General features: G+C 39.2%; 1 protein-coding gene across 10 annotated transcripts in view; it reads left to right on the plus strand.

Annotated features, from left to right (window-relative positions):
• PROM1 (prominin 1) overlaps positions 1–14,186 on the plus strand; it is a 62,836-nt gene that overhangs the window by 21,275 nt on the left and 27,375 nt on the right. For 7 of the 10 annotated variants that reach the window (XR_004980094.2, XR_004980096.2, XR_008508325.1 and 4 more), the window contains exons 3-6: positions 1,934–1,992; positions 4,913–4,939; positions 6,470–6,675; positions 13,340–13,460. Coding sequence is in view for 4 of the 10 variants with exons in the window: in XM_054514629.1 (XP_054370604.1) it covers positions 1,934–1,992; positions 4,913–4,939; positions 6,470–6,675; positions 13,340–13,460 (413 nt within the window). In the remaining 6 variants the exon portion in view is untranslated. The remainder of the gene's footprint in view (positions 1–1,933; positions 1,993–4,912; positions 4,940–6,469; positions 6,676–13,339; positions 13,461–14,186) is intronic. The other 3 variants (XR_008508326.1, XR_004980098.2, XM_036382035.1) reach the window with 1 other exon arrangement.

The raw sequence follows: 14,186 nt of genomic DNA on the forward strand, positions 1-14,186 counted from the left end.
CAGATGCTGCCTGGGATGGTCTCCATGCAGGGAGGACTCTGCTGGTCCCAGTGTGAGAGATGTTTCAGAGTTGCAGCAGTGATCAGTTGTGTGTTGCCCATGCAGTGGTGTGTGCCTTTTCTTTCAGCAGTCTCATGACTCCCAAGATGCATGGTGAAAGGAATTGCAGGGGTCATAACTCTTTTGTGCTTCCCAGGTGCTTATTCCATGTATGTTTGATTTCCATTTCTCTTACTGTGGGATTCAGCCTTATCTTGTACTTTATCTGTGATCTTTCCAAACTGAGGTTGCCTCAGAATAGAGTCCTTGCTTATATACCACCATCACTCTCTGAGTGTTTTGGAATCTACTCCCTATGCAAGGGGTGATTTGTGGCTTGGTACTTCACTGATGCATTAACAGATTGTTAATTTTTAGTTGGCAGTGGTGCTGGGACTACCTGCCTTAAAGCAGGAGTTGGTGCTTTGCTGTCGTGTGTTCTCTTTCCTTGGACAGTTTTCTGTGAGGAAGTCTTCAGGATCTCTTCCATCAGTCGAGTCCATGTTCCCACTGTGGGGTGTTGAGGAGGGAGAGCTATGGACACTGCTTGCTTAGGGATTTGTTTTCCTGAGCCATGGGTGGGGTGAGAGAGGAGTGAGATCACAGCCCCTGTGTGTTCCCTGAACATACTTTGAGTGCTACAATAACGTCTGAGAGGCCTTGTATTTTTGGGAGGTGAACAGTCAGTTTTACACCTTCAGGTCCTTTATGGATCCCCAGGTTAGGTAACTTTCTGGAGGTTTTTATCCTCTAACTGGAGGTTGTTTATTAAGTATAAATAATGGGGAGACTAAAAACAAGGCAACAGTAGGATGAAGTCCAGCTCTGTATGAGCATAGGGTGTAGAGTTCTTCCTTGAGCTGTTTGAGGTGTAGTGTTTGCCTTCCTGATGTGCTTCCTCCTCATCAGAGACCAGAAGTTTGGTCAGTTTATTTCTCCTGAGCATGCAAACACTATTGCTTTTACACTGCATAGCATGCAGCACGCCCAGGGCCACTGGTGCTTCTGTGAGGCAGAGGGTCTGCAGAGCGGGTGCTGCCCCTCTCCTTCGAGTGCAGGGGGTCACAGAAGTGGCTGGGAGCCACAGTTCCCAACTTAGTTTCCATAGGGTTGTCAACACCTTGATAACAGTAGGCTGGTGATGTCCCAAAAAGGGGATCTGTTTGTTGCAGCTGCCAGGGTTTACTGAAGGTGGCACTAGTTGTGTTAAATTCCTGCCTGTTTTGTGATTGCTGTAATTTTGTATATTGTGAGTAAGTTAGAGTGAGTGTTGGATTGATGCACAGCAAATAGTCACATGTTAGGCTTTCTCATTTGTTTTGGTGGTGTTACATACCAGAGATCCAGAGATCAAAGAAGAAAATACAGAAATGAAAAGTGGAAAAAGGATTGGGATAACATTGGCAAGATAAGGATCTTCTTTGTACCCTTCAGTCAAGAAGTCATCATTAGCATGCTTGTTTTGCACATTATGTATCTAATGCTGTGTATATCATATGTGTATGTATATTTATGCATGTATGTACTTGGCATAAACATGAAGCAAAACTGATGCCCAAAACATTGTCCAGGTAATTGCTACATATGTGATAAACTTGTAATGATTTTATGGTACAGAGAAAAGACCTCAGACAAACCTTCACTGTATTTTAGTAGCAACTGATTAATAGATAGAGAACCTGGCTATATTCCTGTGAGCTCATAAAACACTCAGTTAATTAGAAATGTTGTTACTATACAGATTTATGAGAACACTTACATGCTTGCCTATGCTGTTGATTGCTGTTCCTAATTTCATCTTGCCAACCTAACAGTAGAATTCATATTATTCTCTTTCCTCTGCTTTTATAAAATATGTTGTTTAAAACTGTGGAATATTCTTGCTTATTTTCAGATCTCATCAGAAAACTAGCACAGCAGCAGTTTGGAAATACACAGGGCGATTATCAAAAGGTAAATTGTCTGTGTGTATCTGCATAAAATAATAAAAATTATGACTTTGAAATTCAGTTTTTTTTCTAAACCAGGAGTTAGTATTTTAAAAGTATATTAACAGAATACAAATATGGATGTTTTTTAATAATAAGTATGATGTTTTCCTGAAAAATGTGAGACCAGTTATAAAGAAAATTCCACAAGCCACTGTAAAGAGACTACTCGTAGTTAAAGATGGCTTAAAAATTCCAGCTGTAATGGGATTGTTGCACAAAGATTGATGGCTCTTTGTATTGAAAAATCAGGTTTTATTTCCAAAACCTTAGGGAAAACCATTACTGCTTAGCTCTCATTTAAGCTTCACCTATTGTTTTCAAAAAGCTGAATTTGTATTATAAATATACTATTTATATATTAGCAAGAAGATGGAATGGAATGTGCATCTAAGTTTTGGGCTGTTCTGGAGCAGTGTTCCACTTCTGAATCAGGAGCTGAGTTTCTACAGTAGAAATTTAACTGTGCCCAGGCAATGGCCAAGTTACTTCATATACGTGACTTGGTGCAGGTGTGCCCTTCAGGAGGGTGGGTGTGGTGTTTGCACACAGACACTGAGCTGTTGCTGTGACCAGGATGGCCTTACTGGTGCTTCTGTGTCTTCCCAGCAGCGAGCCTGTTTCTCCAGTAGCTTGATAAGCTCTGCATGACATCCTGGTGTGTGGGTTTTGTTGTTGTGCTGCATCAAGTGACTCTTTCTGATCCCACCTGCTTGCTTGGTAGGACTCTAGAGAGTGGTGCAGCACAGATTGTTCCTGCATCCCCAGGGAAGAATATAAGGGTAGGGCTTGGAGGGGAGAGTCTCAGGACAAGACCTTTAGACTGTAGGTGGTATCCCTGACCACAAGCAGAGTATTTAGTAACCAGTATGCAAGTCGTGAGAAACCTGAGACTAGTCCTGTGTAGGGGATGTGATTAAAGTGTGGCAGTTAAAATACAGGAGTGCTTAAGAAGCAGAACAGATACAGGACATTCATCTGTACAAATTCTGATCTGAATACAGTGCAAAACCTTGAAACAGATTTGGAAAATGAAAATATATCAGAACAAGTAAGAGTGTGCTTCAGAAGACAGAAGCATCAGTGTGAAGCAGCCAGCATGGCTGTAGATGTGCCCCTGGAAGAATTTCCAATGGAGACAGGGAAGTGTGAATGTTGCTGAAGAATGTGAATAAGTAGTTAGAAATGTTTGCCTGTGGTTCTGATCACTCAAATTCAGGAAGAATGGATTCAGACTAGGATGAGTTCAGGAAGTGTCTGTTAGGGTGATCTGGGAAACTTGTGGACCTTCAAGTGAAACTGGAAGAGTTTGCTTAGCTTAGGAAAAGAGTTGATAAGGGATGTGTTTACTCTGTTGAAATATATATGGAGAGGAAGCACGAGGAAGAAGGTTCTGCTTCTTGGGCAAAATATAGGGCTAGCACTGAGGCATGAGGCCTGAAGTGGATGTGTGAGAAGACTTGCTCACCAAGAACTGAGAACAGCCCTTCAGTAGCAGGAACAGGAAATCTGCTTCCCCTGTTTATCCTGTTAAATTTCTGCTGTTGTTCCTTTGTATCATTTTTTTAACCTATTTATAGAATGTATTAGTGACCCAGGAGACCCTTCCCTCTTTTGTGCTGTGTGTCCTAGTGTTCCCAGCTGGACTCCAACCATGAGCACTCCCCATGCCCTGCCAGGGGCAGCAATCTGCCAGGTCAGCCCAGCAGCTGAGCCGTGCCTGCTCAGGGGAGCCAGCTCACTGCTGCTGCCACTGCTTTGCTTCTGCTGGGAGCTGCATGCTTGAGATGTTCAAAATCATACTTGGTACCAGATTAATAAGGGGGGGGAAGCACTAGTCATCCTCCCATTGATACAGGAGAAAATACGGTAATATGTTCAAAATATGATTTTGAATATTTTAAGTAGTACTGTACAGTAGAGGTTTCGAAAGGATGTGTGTGATGCTGATTAAAAAATTGCTAAAACTTGAACATTTCTGATTCTCACACATCAGACTTTGGGCTGAGGGGTCTTGCCATCTCTAGCTTGTCCGCTTTTCTTCCAGTTAAGAGAAAGGGGAAAACACTGTCAGCTGTGAATTTGGCAGGTAGAGATAAAGGGGAAAATAAAATATAAATTATATTTTATTATATTTATAATATAATGAAGGGGGAAATAATATAAATTATGTTTTATTATAATTGTGGAGATAAGGGAAATTCAGTTTTTCTGAAATTCTGTCATTGAATATTTAGTTTTCAGTGTTTTTCTGGTTCTACAGATTAGAAAATAGGTAAGCACTGTTAAATAGTTCAGTCATTCTTGAATGTCTTTTCTTTTTTTCTTTTGAATAATTTAAATTGAACCTCTACATGGTTAATTGAAAGTGAATAGAATGAATTTTGTGTGTAATGTGTTAAGATCCCAAACTGCTACTGGAGCTACTAAAATAAAATAAGCACTGAGAAGAAAAAGTTAGTCAAGAATATCATATCAGTTATGACAGGTGGAATTCATGAAGAAATCACCAAACCACAAAATAATGCCATCTCTGGCCATCTGTGAGGTATATTGGGAATTATATGAAATAGATGCTCAGTGTGGAAGTAACTGCTCTGTCATTGTTTGAAGATGAAAGTATTTGTTGGACAAATCCTAGATTCCTTTCATTCACCAAGGAAACCAGAAAAGAGCTGCCATGTATTTTATTGTAAATATTTTTCCATAATTATTTAATAGTGCTTCTGTGAATTATTTTACTTTAGTGGCTTGTTTGTTATTGTTTCTGTGTTGTTAACTGTTATGATCTAGTCATGGTTATTTATTCATTATTCATGGGATTTGTTTTTTGCGCATGCTGCCTGTGTGTTATACACATTCTCCATTTGTTTTGACTTCCACAGCCAGAAAATATTGTCCTGACTCTTCAGGTAATGTCTTATGGTAGATATACAGTTGTGAAAAGAAACTAACCTTGTCTGCACTGCTGTTAAAACATCCACAGTCATTTTTAATGTTACTTTAAATACTGTTTTTCCATCTAACCTATCTTAAAATAACATGCTGTCATTTAATTTTTGAAGCGTTCAGCTACATAGAAAAGAAAACAGTGATTCTTTAGCAAAATCCAGCCAAATTCTTCTTTCAAACATGCAGTTCATAGTCTTCAGAAGGAAGCACAGGTTTTAACAAGCAGTTAATAATAATAATAATTAAAAGAGTAGTTTTCATCCTAGAATTGTTAATTAGGGCAGAAATTTGCAACTCTGCTTATGGTGGTAATTGCTGTATTTGGCTCAGTTGGTAATTAGGGATTGTGAGGAAGGGCATCAGCAAAGCTGGAACTAGAGCATGATTGATATCTTGTGAGAAAATGTAACTTATTTTACAGGACAGTTATGTAGCCTCAGTTTCATCCTTTTGCTGCCAAGTTGCCCTTGTGCTGGTGGATCTGTAAAACAGCAAAGGACTCAAAGTACTAGTGTGAGAATTAGTTCTCCTTAGACTGGGAAAGGAAAGGAGAAGACACATTTCCCAGGGGAGAAGGACTCCTGAGGCATGCCCACACTGTGCTATCTCTGTGCACATTCACCTCCCTGGCCTGGTTTCAGCTGGGTTGTGTTTTGAGCAGAGGGAAGCAGCATGGCCAGCTCACAGTGTGTCCCCTGGGAGCCACATTGCCTCGTGCAGGGCCCTGGCAGGGCTGCCTGGCCCAGCTTCTTGGTCCTGGGGCTCTTGCAGTGTGAAAGCAAGTCAGGGTATTGCATTGCATCGTTCCCTTTCACTCCTGGCAGCTTTGGAAAGCATCCTTTTAGCTGCTGCTGCCTTGCTGTTTGGCAGCAGAATAAATGTCTTTACCTGAGAGATCTTAAAATCTGTCTGCTTCTTCATGTTTTCCAGTCCCTAAGCAGGATTAAATTCAGACCTTTGGAGTAACCCCTGCCATTGTAATCAATCATCCAGTGAAATACTTCCCTCTGGGGTTTAGATGACTTTTTCTACTCTAATTGAATGAAATGGAGAAAAAGTGAAGCCTCCTTTTCCCCGATGAGGTGTTGCTCTAGTTAGCCTTGCTGACATTTGTGGAGCCTTTTTGGAAACAGATGTGATAAACAGTACATTCGTGGTCTGGGAATTCAGATGTGTTCATTTTTAACCTGTTTCCATTGCACTGATTGACATTTATTTTTTGTGAGCCTACTTCTCTCTTAGCACTCACTCTCGTAGTTTGCCTAGCTAATACTCTAGGAAAATAATTATTAGCTATCAGTATCTACAACATTATGTATCTTTTTGTTAGAAAAGTTGTCAATAATTGACAAAATACACCAATTCCATAACCTCAGTAACTCAGTAGATGGTTTAGTCTGTAGTTTGATTTTGAATTCTTTGCTCTATGTTGATTGCAGTTACTGTGTGATACCTACTTGCTGTTACCACTATTTTTGTCTGAATTACAGGCCATCTACTATGAAATCGGTTTTATAGTCTCCGCAGCCTTGGGATTGCTATTTATTTTGTTACTGCCTCTTGTGGGACTTTGCTTCTGTATGTGTCGTTGCTGTGACAACTGTGGTGGGGAAATGCATCAGAGACAGAAGAAAAATGCTGACTGTCAGAGGAGCTGTTTTGCAACATTTCTTTTTGTTGCTTCTTTAATAATAAGGCAAGTGTGATAAAGAGAACAATATGAACCTTGGTATAGCACTTATTTTGCAGTGTCATATGACAAATCATATTACTGTGTTAGCCTACAGGTGCAGAAATTATTGCTTATTAAAGAAAATGTAACTGCATTATGAAAAATGCTGCCACTGTTGCTATTGTTGGTACTTAATTGAGCAGAATATAGGTGTGAAACAAACAAAAAATTATGTATGTATTGGACAAATGACACTTTTGCCAGTCTCAAAACAGTAGTTGCAGAATGTTGCATTACACTTCTGAGCACGAGAGACTGTACCCTGTGTTCAGCCCCCATCCCATAGAGAACCTGAGATATCACATACTGCTTTGTTCTTGGGAGTGCTGGGGTGGTGAAAAAAGCAAGTAAGTGATTTCCTCCAGTAGTTGCTGTACTCCAGATATTTATACTAGTTCAAAACAATGGGTTTTCTTCTGGGTCCTGTGTTGTTTAAACCATGCATGCACTCCTTGTAAATCCTGGAGTTTGGAGACATTTTTGCACTGTTGGTGTTAGGACTGTACTCCTGTGCTGGGTATGTAATGGGTGATGAGGAACTACAATCAAGATTTCTTCCTACTTTCAAAATACATTGTTTGTCTTCAGGCTTTCTGTTTTCCTTTAACTTCTTCATGTTTTCACCTGCCTACTATCCTTATTTTGTGATTATATAAGAAGAAAAAAAGTGTTTTGATCTATACAGTGTGACTGTTCAGTCATATGGGATGTACTTTGTCACTTTGCTGTAATCTAAATTGTTTTTTTTTTTCTATTACCATGTGTCACGACAAATGGTGACCTTGCTTACGCTCAAACAGGGGACAGGCTGATATCAGATATGGGAAAATGCTCTTTTCTCCCAAACATCACTAACAAACGTGACCCTCAGGAATTTGAAAACTCGTAAACTGAATGGTGTAGGGTGATATGTGCATCCCTGCCATGATGACAGGACAAAAGTCCTTTATGGTTCAAGTGTGCCTTGAAGACAATAAGTTATTAAATTACCATTCAACATGTTGAAACTGGAGGTAGGTCACAGAGCTTGCCAGCTGTCTTTCCACCACATTGCAGGATGCTGTGTTGCAGCATGCTGCTTTCTGGCTGTAATGACTGGGGAATGTTGCCTGTTAGTAGAAAACTTAAGATTGTCCCCCTTGTTGGTCTGTTTAACCTGTGCCTTTGCTGCCAGCTGTCCTTGTGGGATTAAGCACAGCCAGCACGGGCAAGTGATTCTTCCCAGGTCATGACTGGCAGATCAGTGATCCCTAGTAATATGCTTTCCAGAACTAAGGAAATTGCCTCTTTAGTGTCTCCTTTCCCTCCCCTTTTTTTATGAGACATCATGATGTATCAGATGCTTACCCTAAGTGGGGGGTGTTGCCTGAAATCACTCTGAAGGTTGAGTAGAGATGATCCCATATGAGGACTCCCTGGTTAAGTCTCTAATGCTGTGAGTGATGTGCAAGGCAAGATAGAACTTTATAAGGCTAATATTACTGATCCCAGACTGACTGAGGGCTCAAGTCTCCAATGTGCTCTGTACAAAGAGAGTTTCTCCTGCCCTTCCTGGATCTTCTTCAACAAGTGACAAGGAGATGCTGTGCCTGTATCCATTTAAGCCCATGTCAGGTTGCTTACTGCTGTGCTGTAGCATAAAAGGACACTCATACTGGTAGCCATGGCCCCAACAAAAAATACTGGAGGAATTTACTTAAAACTGAGGTTTACTTAAAACTGTTTCTAGGTGTCTTGTACTGTACTCAGAAAGTATCCCTGTGGTGATTTTTTTGTGGAAACTTTATTACCTGCTTTTCCCGAAGTTTCTATGCATTTTCAGCCTAGGTGGAAGGTTTACCTGTAATTCTTCCCAAAATCACGGTTCTCAAGGACTGTGCCACAGCTGAATATGTAATAATAATAATAATAACCAGATAATAATCTAATAATAACTATAACCAGAAGAATTTAGTCCTGTGTGAGTAAAATGCTTATGGATACTTGCAGACAGAGGCAAAGGAATGCAAACTTGAATGATCTCTATCAATACAGGGTTACATTGAGACATGCAATGAAATTACTAAGGAAGCCCTGTCATTGTTTTGGTATAATTTAAGTTCATGAAGCATGAGAGGCCTTCTTTGGGAGTAGAGCTCCCAAACCCCTGCCAGGAGACTGGAATGCTACAGACTCCTTTACCCTGAGCTGTGCTGCTTCAGAAGATGCAAGGCAAGGCAAGATCGGCATCCCACAGAGTACCCTGAACCCGCACCTCTGCCAGTGGAGCTTTGCTTTGAAGGCACTCCTGTGGAACCTACACATAGACAGCTGCTGGAAGGCCTGGGAAGGTTTCTAGGGGGTGGATTTCTTCAGGATTACCATCTAAGTGTGTGTTCTCTATCTTCTCCCTGTCTCTTACAGTGCTAGATATTCTGGGATTCTCTCATTGAGCCATTTTTTTCCTTTTTTTTTTTTTTTTTTCCCTGTCCTAGATATGGAAAAATAGCTTCAAATTGGTTTCTTTCACTGGCTGGGAAAGACAGGTTAAATGCACAGTGAAGAGTATTGGTAGGGGAAAGACTCTGATAGTGGAGCTTGCAATGAACTGTGTATCTAGGCAACAGCTCTAGAAAACTCTAGTAACGTGGGGATGGGTTTTCATGTGTGTCAGGATGCAAGTTCACACTGACATACACGTGCTGTTAATGCAGGATTTTAGAATGTCTCAGCCAGTAGATTTTACTAATGAGGAACATTTCTTCTCACTTTTCCACTGATGTAGTGCTCTGTAATTGGAATGAGATTTTAGACTCTGCTTATTGGAGTGGTGTGTACAGGAAGTGTAAGTTTGGGGGTTTTTCTTTCAATTTAAAAAAAGGATTCAACTAGATCTGCTTTCTGCAGGTGGTGCTTAAGTGAGAACTACTGCTTTCCTCAAGGAGGGGTATACGAAAGAAGTTGGAAAATCTGTGATTATATATGCAGTTGTTTATCTTAATAGGCCTTTAGGGTGTCATTTTCAGTACATACACTTTCTGTTTGAAATATTTCTTTATAGATTGAGTCAAAAATGCAGTGTTTTGGTAGTTCACTGCTTTTATACATGAGAGTATCCCTACCAAGACACATGCAGTGTCTTGGTAGTTCACTGCTTTTATACATGAGAGTATCCCTACAAAGTAGGATTCTATTGCTAAAGAGCAGAGGATGTAGGAATAATCTGTCAAATACATAGCTAAGTAGATTTGATATTCCAGACTTAAGTAAACAATTATATTATTTTCTTCAAATGTTAACTGAAAGTTTAGGGACAGAGACCTGCTATTATATCTTACTCACTAGTCATCTGCAAGCTTAGGCAAGCATGTTTTCTCTGGGAAAGAAATAGAATTTCATTAATTCTTGTACATTATAAAGGCAAGGGAGGAACATTTGATTTTTAAGAAAGCATATATTGCAATACCAAATTTGCTGGTGATAGAAAATGTTTTGGTTATTGCATAGGAAAACACATAGTCAGTTTTCTGTGCCTCCAAGAGAGGCAACAAGAGAGCTTGTGTTATAACCTCTTTTTTTTTTGAAGTAATGGATGTTCAGGAAAGTCAAGTCTGGAGGAAGGAAAAGGTATTTGGCATCTTGGCAAGTACCTTCATCAGGCTTCACATTTGTCCTCTTGGCTTTGTAGGATTGGTAATACACATTGTTCAGAACCTGGAAATCAATAGTATGTGAAAGAATTGGTGGAAAAGTTGATACAGAAATCTCTGTTCCATAATTTTTAAAAATTATTTATCTGGTAGCGAGGAAGGGGCTATTCTTCTAATATGTAAATGAGCTCAAGGTTTCTATTAACCCCTGCACCTGGTTTAGTAACATTTATATGCATCTGTGAAACCTGGCAAGAAACTTGAGTGTGGAATATTGGACTCCTGAAGAATTGTTAAAAGAATTTTCTTAACCTGTCACAGAAGTGGCATGTCCTTTTTATTCCTGCTTTATGACTTTCTCCTCATAGCTGCTTATTGAATGTTGACTGAAGGCTCAGTTACATAATAAATAGATTTTTCCTCTCATGTTGTGTGTTTGTTTAGTTACAGTCAGAGTATAGTCAGAGTACCTTGGCTGCTTGAAGTATCTCCATTATCTTGTTTCTTCCCACTCTTTCTATTTAGGAAGCTGAAGAGAAAGATGTTGTGCTGAGATCTTACAAAGTACTGTTTTGTTAGCTCCAATTGACCTTTCTGATCTCTGAGCATAGAATCCAAAGGATAAAAATGCTGTCTGTCTAAAGAATGAGGATGTGGTCATAAACTCTGAGCCTCAGAGCAATATACATGTTTGCTTTTCCTGATAGCTTGAGATTGTTTGTCTTCTCATTAACAAAGAAAAGCAAAAAACATTTTGATAGCAATTGCCATCACAGTAGAGTGAAAAGAAATAGTATATTGCCTGTATTCAAAATTAAACAGTTTACTGTGCTTGTCATAGAATTATAGAATGGTTTCAAGTGAAAGTTACTCAGTTCTTTGGTATTTAGGCATTCTGAGTTCTCAGTCCTTGAGAATGGCGATCATAGTGTCTGCTTGAGTGTTGGTTCATAGTGGCAATGAAACTATGCCATTTGATGTAGGTTAAGGAGGAGGATAGATGTCTGTGTCCCTTTGTTCCTTAGTGACTTCTGGAAGGTTAATTAACAGCCAGGTTTGAAGACATAACTGTGAAATTTTGAGTAGAGAAGCAACCACTTTATGTCAGCCTCTGTCATCCTGTAATGAATATTTTTGGATATTGAAAGAAATGTTTACATAGGAATCCTAATAGATCTGACCTGTAGCATATAGTCCTTCCCTTTCTCCCTGTGAGCTGCTTTGAGATTGAAATTAGAATTTTCCTTCAGAAAGTATTTTTCAGAGCAAGAGCAATGGAGTTGAAGACATGGAAAACCTTATTGGCCTGACTGACTTGAAGCCTCCCTAAGGCCACAGTGCCTTCTAGTTAATATTTTTTGAGCTGAATCATTGACCACAGAGCTGTTCCAATTAAGTAGATATCCCAATCAAACACTTTCTTTATGTGCAGTTCTATTAAGCGAATAAAATACTTGGTTAGTTGAAAACAGTGGAAGTTCTTGCACATATGACCAGTTTTATGAGAAGAACAAGCCTTTACATTGTTTGGAAAAGCTAAAGTAGGAAAAGCAAAATAAAGATGAAGGTTTGGTATTGATTCACTGAAGAAGGAGATGAGCATCTTTAATCAGGGTGTTTGCTCCTGTCTTGCCAGGATACACAGGTCATGTTATTTTAGGTACCTGTTAGCTCTCCATCATTTCATTTATGTGGCTGTATTATGGCTGCCTTTGAATGCATATTCTTTGGAGCAAGAGTTAGACTTAGCATGTATCTTTTTCCCTGTAGAGAGCCTGGATTAGTTTCTGTAAGTCTGGTTTAAAAATACTAGTGTCTAAGTCTTCTGGACACCCCAGCTTAGGATGTTTGACAGTTGAGCAGGAGTACAGTACCATTTGTGTTAGGAATTCCCTTCCCATGTGTTGGGGTGTCCATAATGGCCTTTCAGGGTACTGCCTCTCTGTTGAATTGCAGTATAAAGTAAGAGACTTACCGAATGTGCCGACCAGGAATTGCCTGTAGCACACCTGACTGCAGCCTCAAGGCAGTGCCTGCCCTTTGGGGATATATCCTGCCTGTGGTGAGTGCATCTCAGTCTTCTGCTGGTTCAATCTCAGAGTTAGTGCTTAGCCCATCAGATCGGTTTGTAGGCAGCCTGGTTTTGGGGCTATTACCACTCTGGTGGTTACTCTTGACTTTTCTGGTACTTGTCTGCAAGGCTAGCTGTGAATATGAGATGTCTAAAAGTCATCCTTCTCTTTAAGTCTGTTTTACACCTAAGCTAAACAAAAAACTAAGGTTCATGTATGATAAGAGATCCTTAAAGTCTCTCATGGGACCTTTAATTGCCTTTTAACTTACTGTTTGTGCAGATGTGCCATGCCATAATGAGAACTTTACAATTAAGAGTGATCAAATAGAAAATAGTCATCAGCAGTGCTGACAAGAAGTCTAGCTCACTTTCCACCTTTTGTTTCAGTATCAGGAAATGCATATTATTTTAGCATTAATATGGACTATTTGTGTGCTTTTGAATGATCCATGCAATTATGTAAATACATTGCGTTATTATGAATAAACCTTGCTGAAGTTATCAAATGAAAAATACTGCTTTTCACAGTTAACTGGCAAACATTTGTTTATAGCTGTGTCAAGGTTCATGCTACTTGTAAAAGACCCTAATGTTTCTAAGTCTCATACAACTTACTTAGGCTATATACACGTTTTCTGACAGTACCCATGCAAATGCAGTAGTAGTTGTACATTAATAACTTCAGAAGAGTTTGGGGTAACATTGCTTTTCCTTTCTTTTTTTTGAACTAGTACTATGATATTGGCCCTTTTGGCTCAGTCTTACAGTCTGCTTCCTGGTGTATTTGAGAACCTGTAGTAATTTATGGAGATCTTTCTTTCTTTTGATAATATTGACTTTTTTTTGGCTATAATTTTTTGATTCTGTCTTATGTTAGAATATGCACTTACACTAACAAAATATCTGTTATCTATATTTTTTGTAGTGTTGGAGTGCTCTGTGCATATGCTGCCAACCAGCATTTAACTAACCAAGTCCGAGGAGCAAAGAAACTGGTTAACAGTAATTTTAAAGATCTGAAAATTTTCCTTAACGACACTCCAGCGGTAAAGAACTTTTTCTTTATGGGGAATGATGGTGGGAGGGAAGAGGTATAAATAAGAAATACTGCAGAAAATAATTCATTCTTTCTTTCTATATACCTGCAGTATTTTCTATATTTTTTGTATATCCACTCACTAAGTAGAATAAACCGTGCAAGGTAAGATGTTTTCACATAGCAGTAAGGGCTTAGGAGTTACCCTGATGGATCAGCATTGCTTGAACAACTTCTGAGCTGCACTTTGGGAGTTAGTTGCTGTGATGCTTGTAGGCCCTTTTCCTCCTACTGAACTCGTGTAGATCACATGCAGAAGATAAATAATTTGGAAAAAAAGATTTTAAAAGGAAAGCATTAAAAAAAAAAGTATGACATGAAACTTGGATTCCTTGTTGCTCTTTCTTGTTTCCTTGTATTTTGGGCATAGTTCTATGGGCTTTAGGACAGAGCCACAATAACTTCTTTTCCAGGAATATTTTGGACTGTTTTTTCTGTAAACTAAAGTCACACTGTACCATACTTAAGAGGAAAGATTATTTTCTTTCAAATTTTCCTTAGAGTTCCATAAGCAGTCCTCTGCATATCTTGTTTTGTGTTGGAAAAAAAAGAAAAAGCTAGTTAGGAAGACTTGTAGACAATGTGCAATTTCAGTTCTTAGTGAATTTATAGGGGGCAAAAAAGTCTGACATTTATATTACCTTGGCTTTCATTAATTTTAATTATTTGAATTCAG

The sequence above is a fragment of the Molothrus ater genome, chromosome 4 (assembly GCF_012460135.2).
Source record: "Molothrus ater isolate BHLD 08-10-18 breed brown headed cowbird chromosome 4, BPBGC_Mater_1.1, whole genome shotgun sequence".
Taxonomy (NCBI): domain Eukaryota; kingdom Metazoa; phylum Chordata; class Aves; order Passeriformes; family Icteridae; genus Molothrus; species Molothrus ater.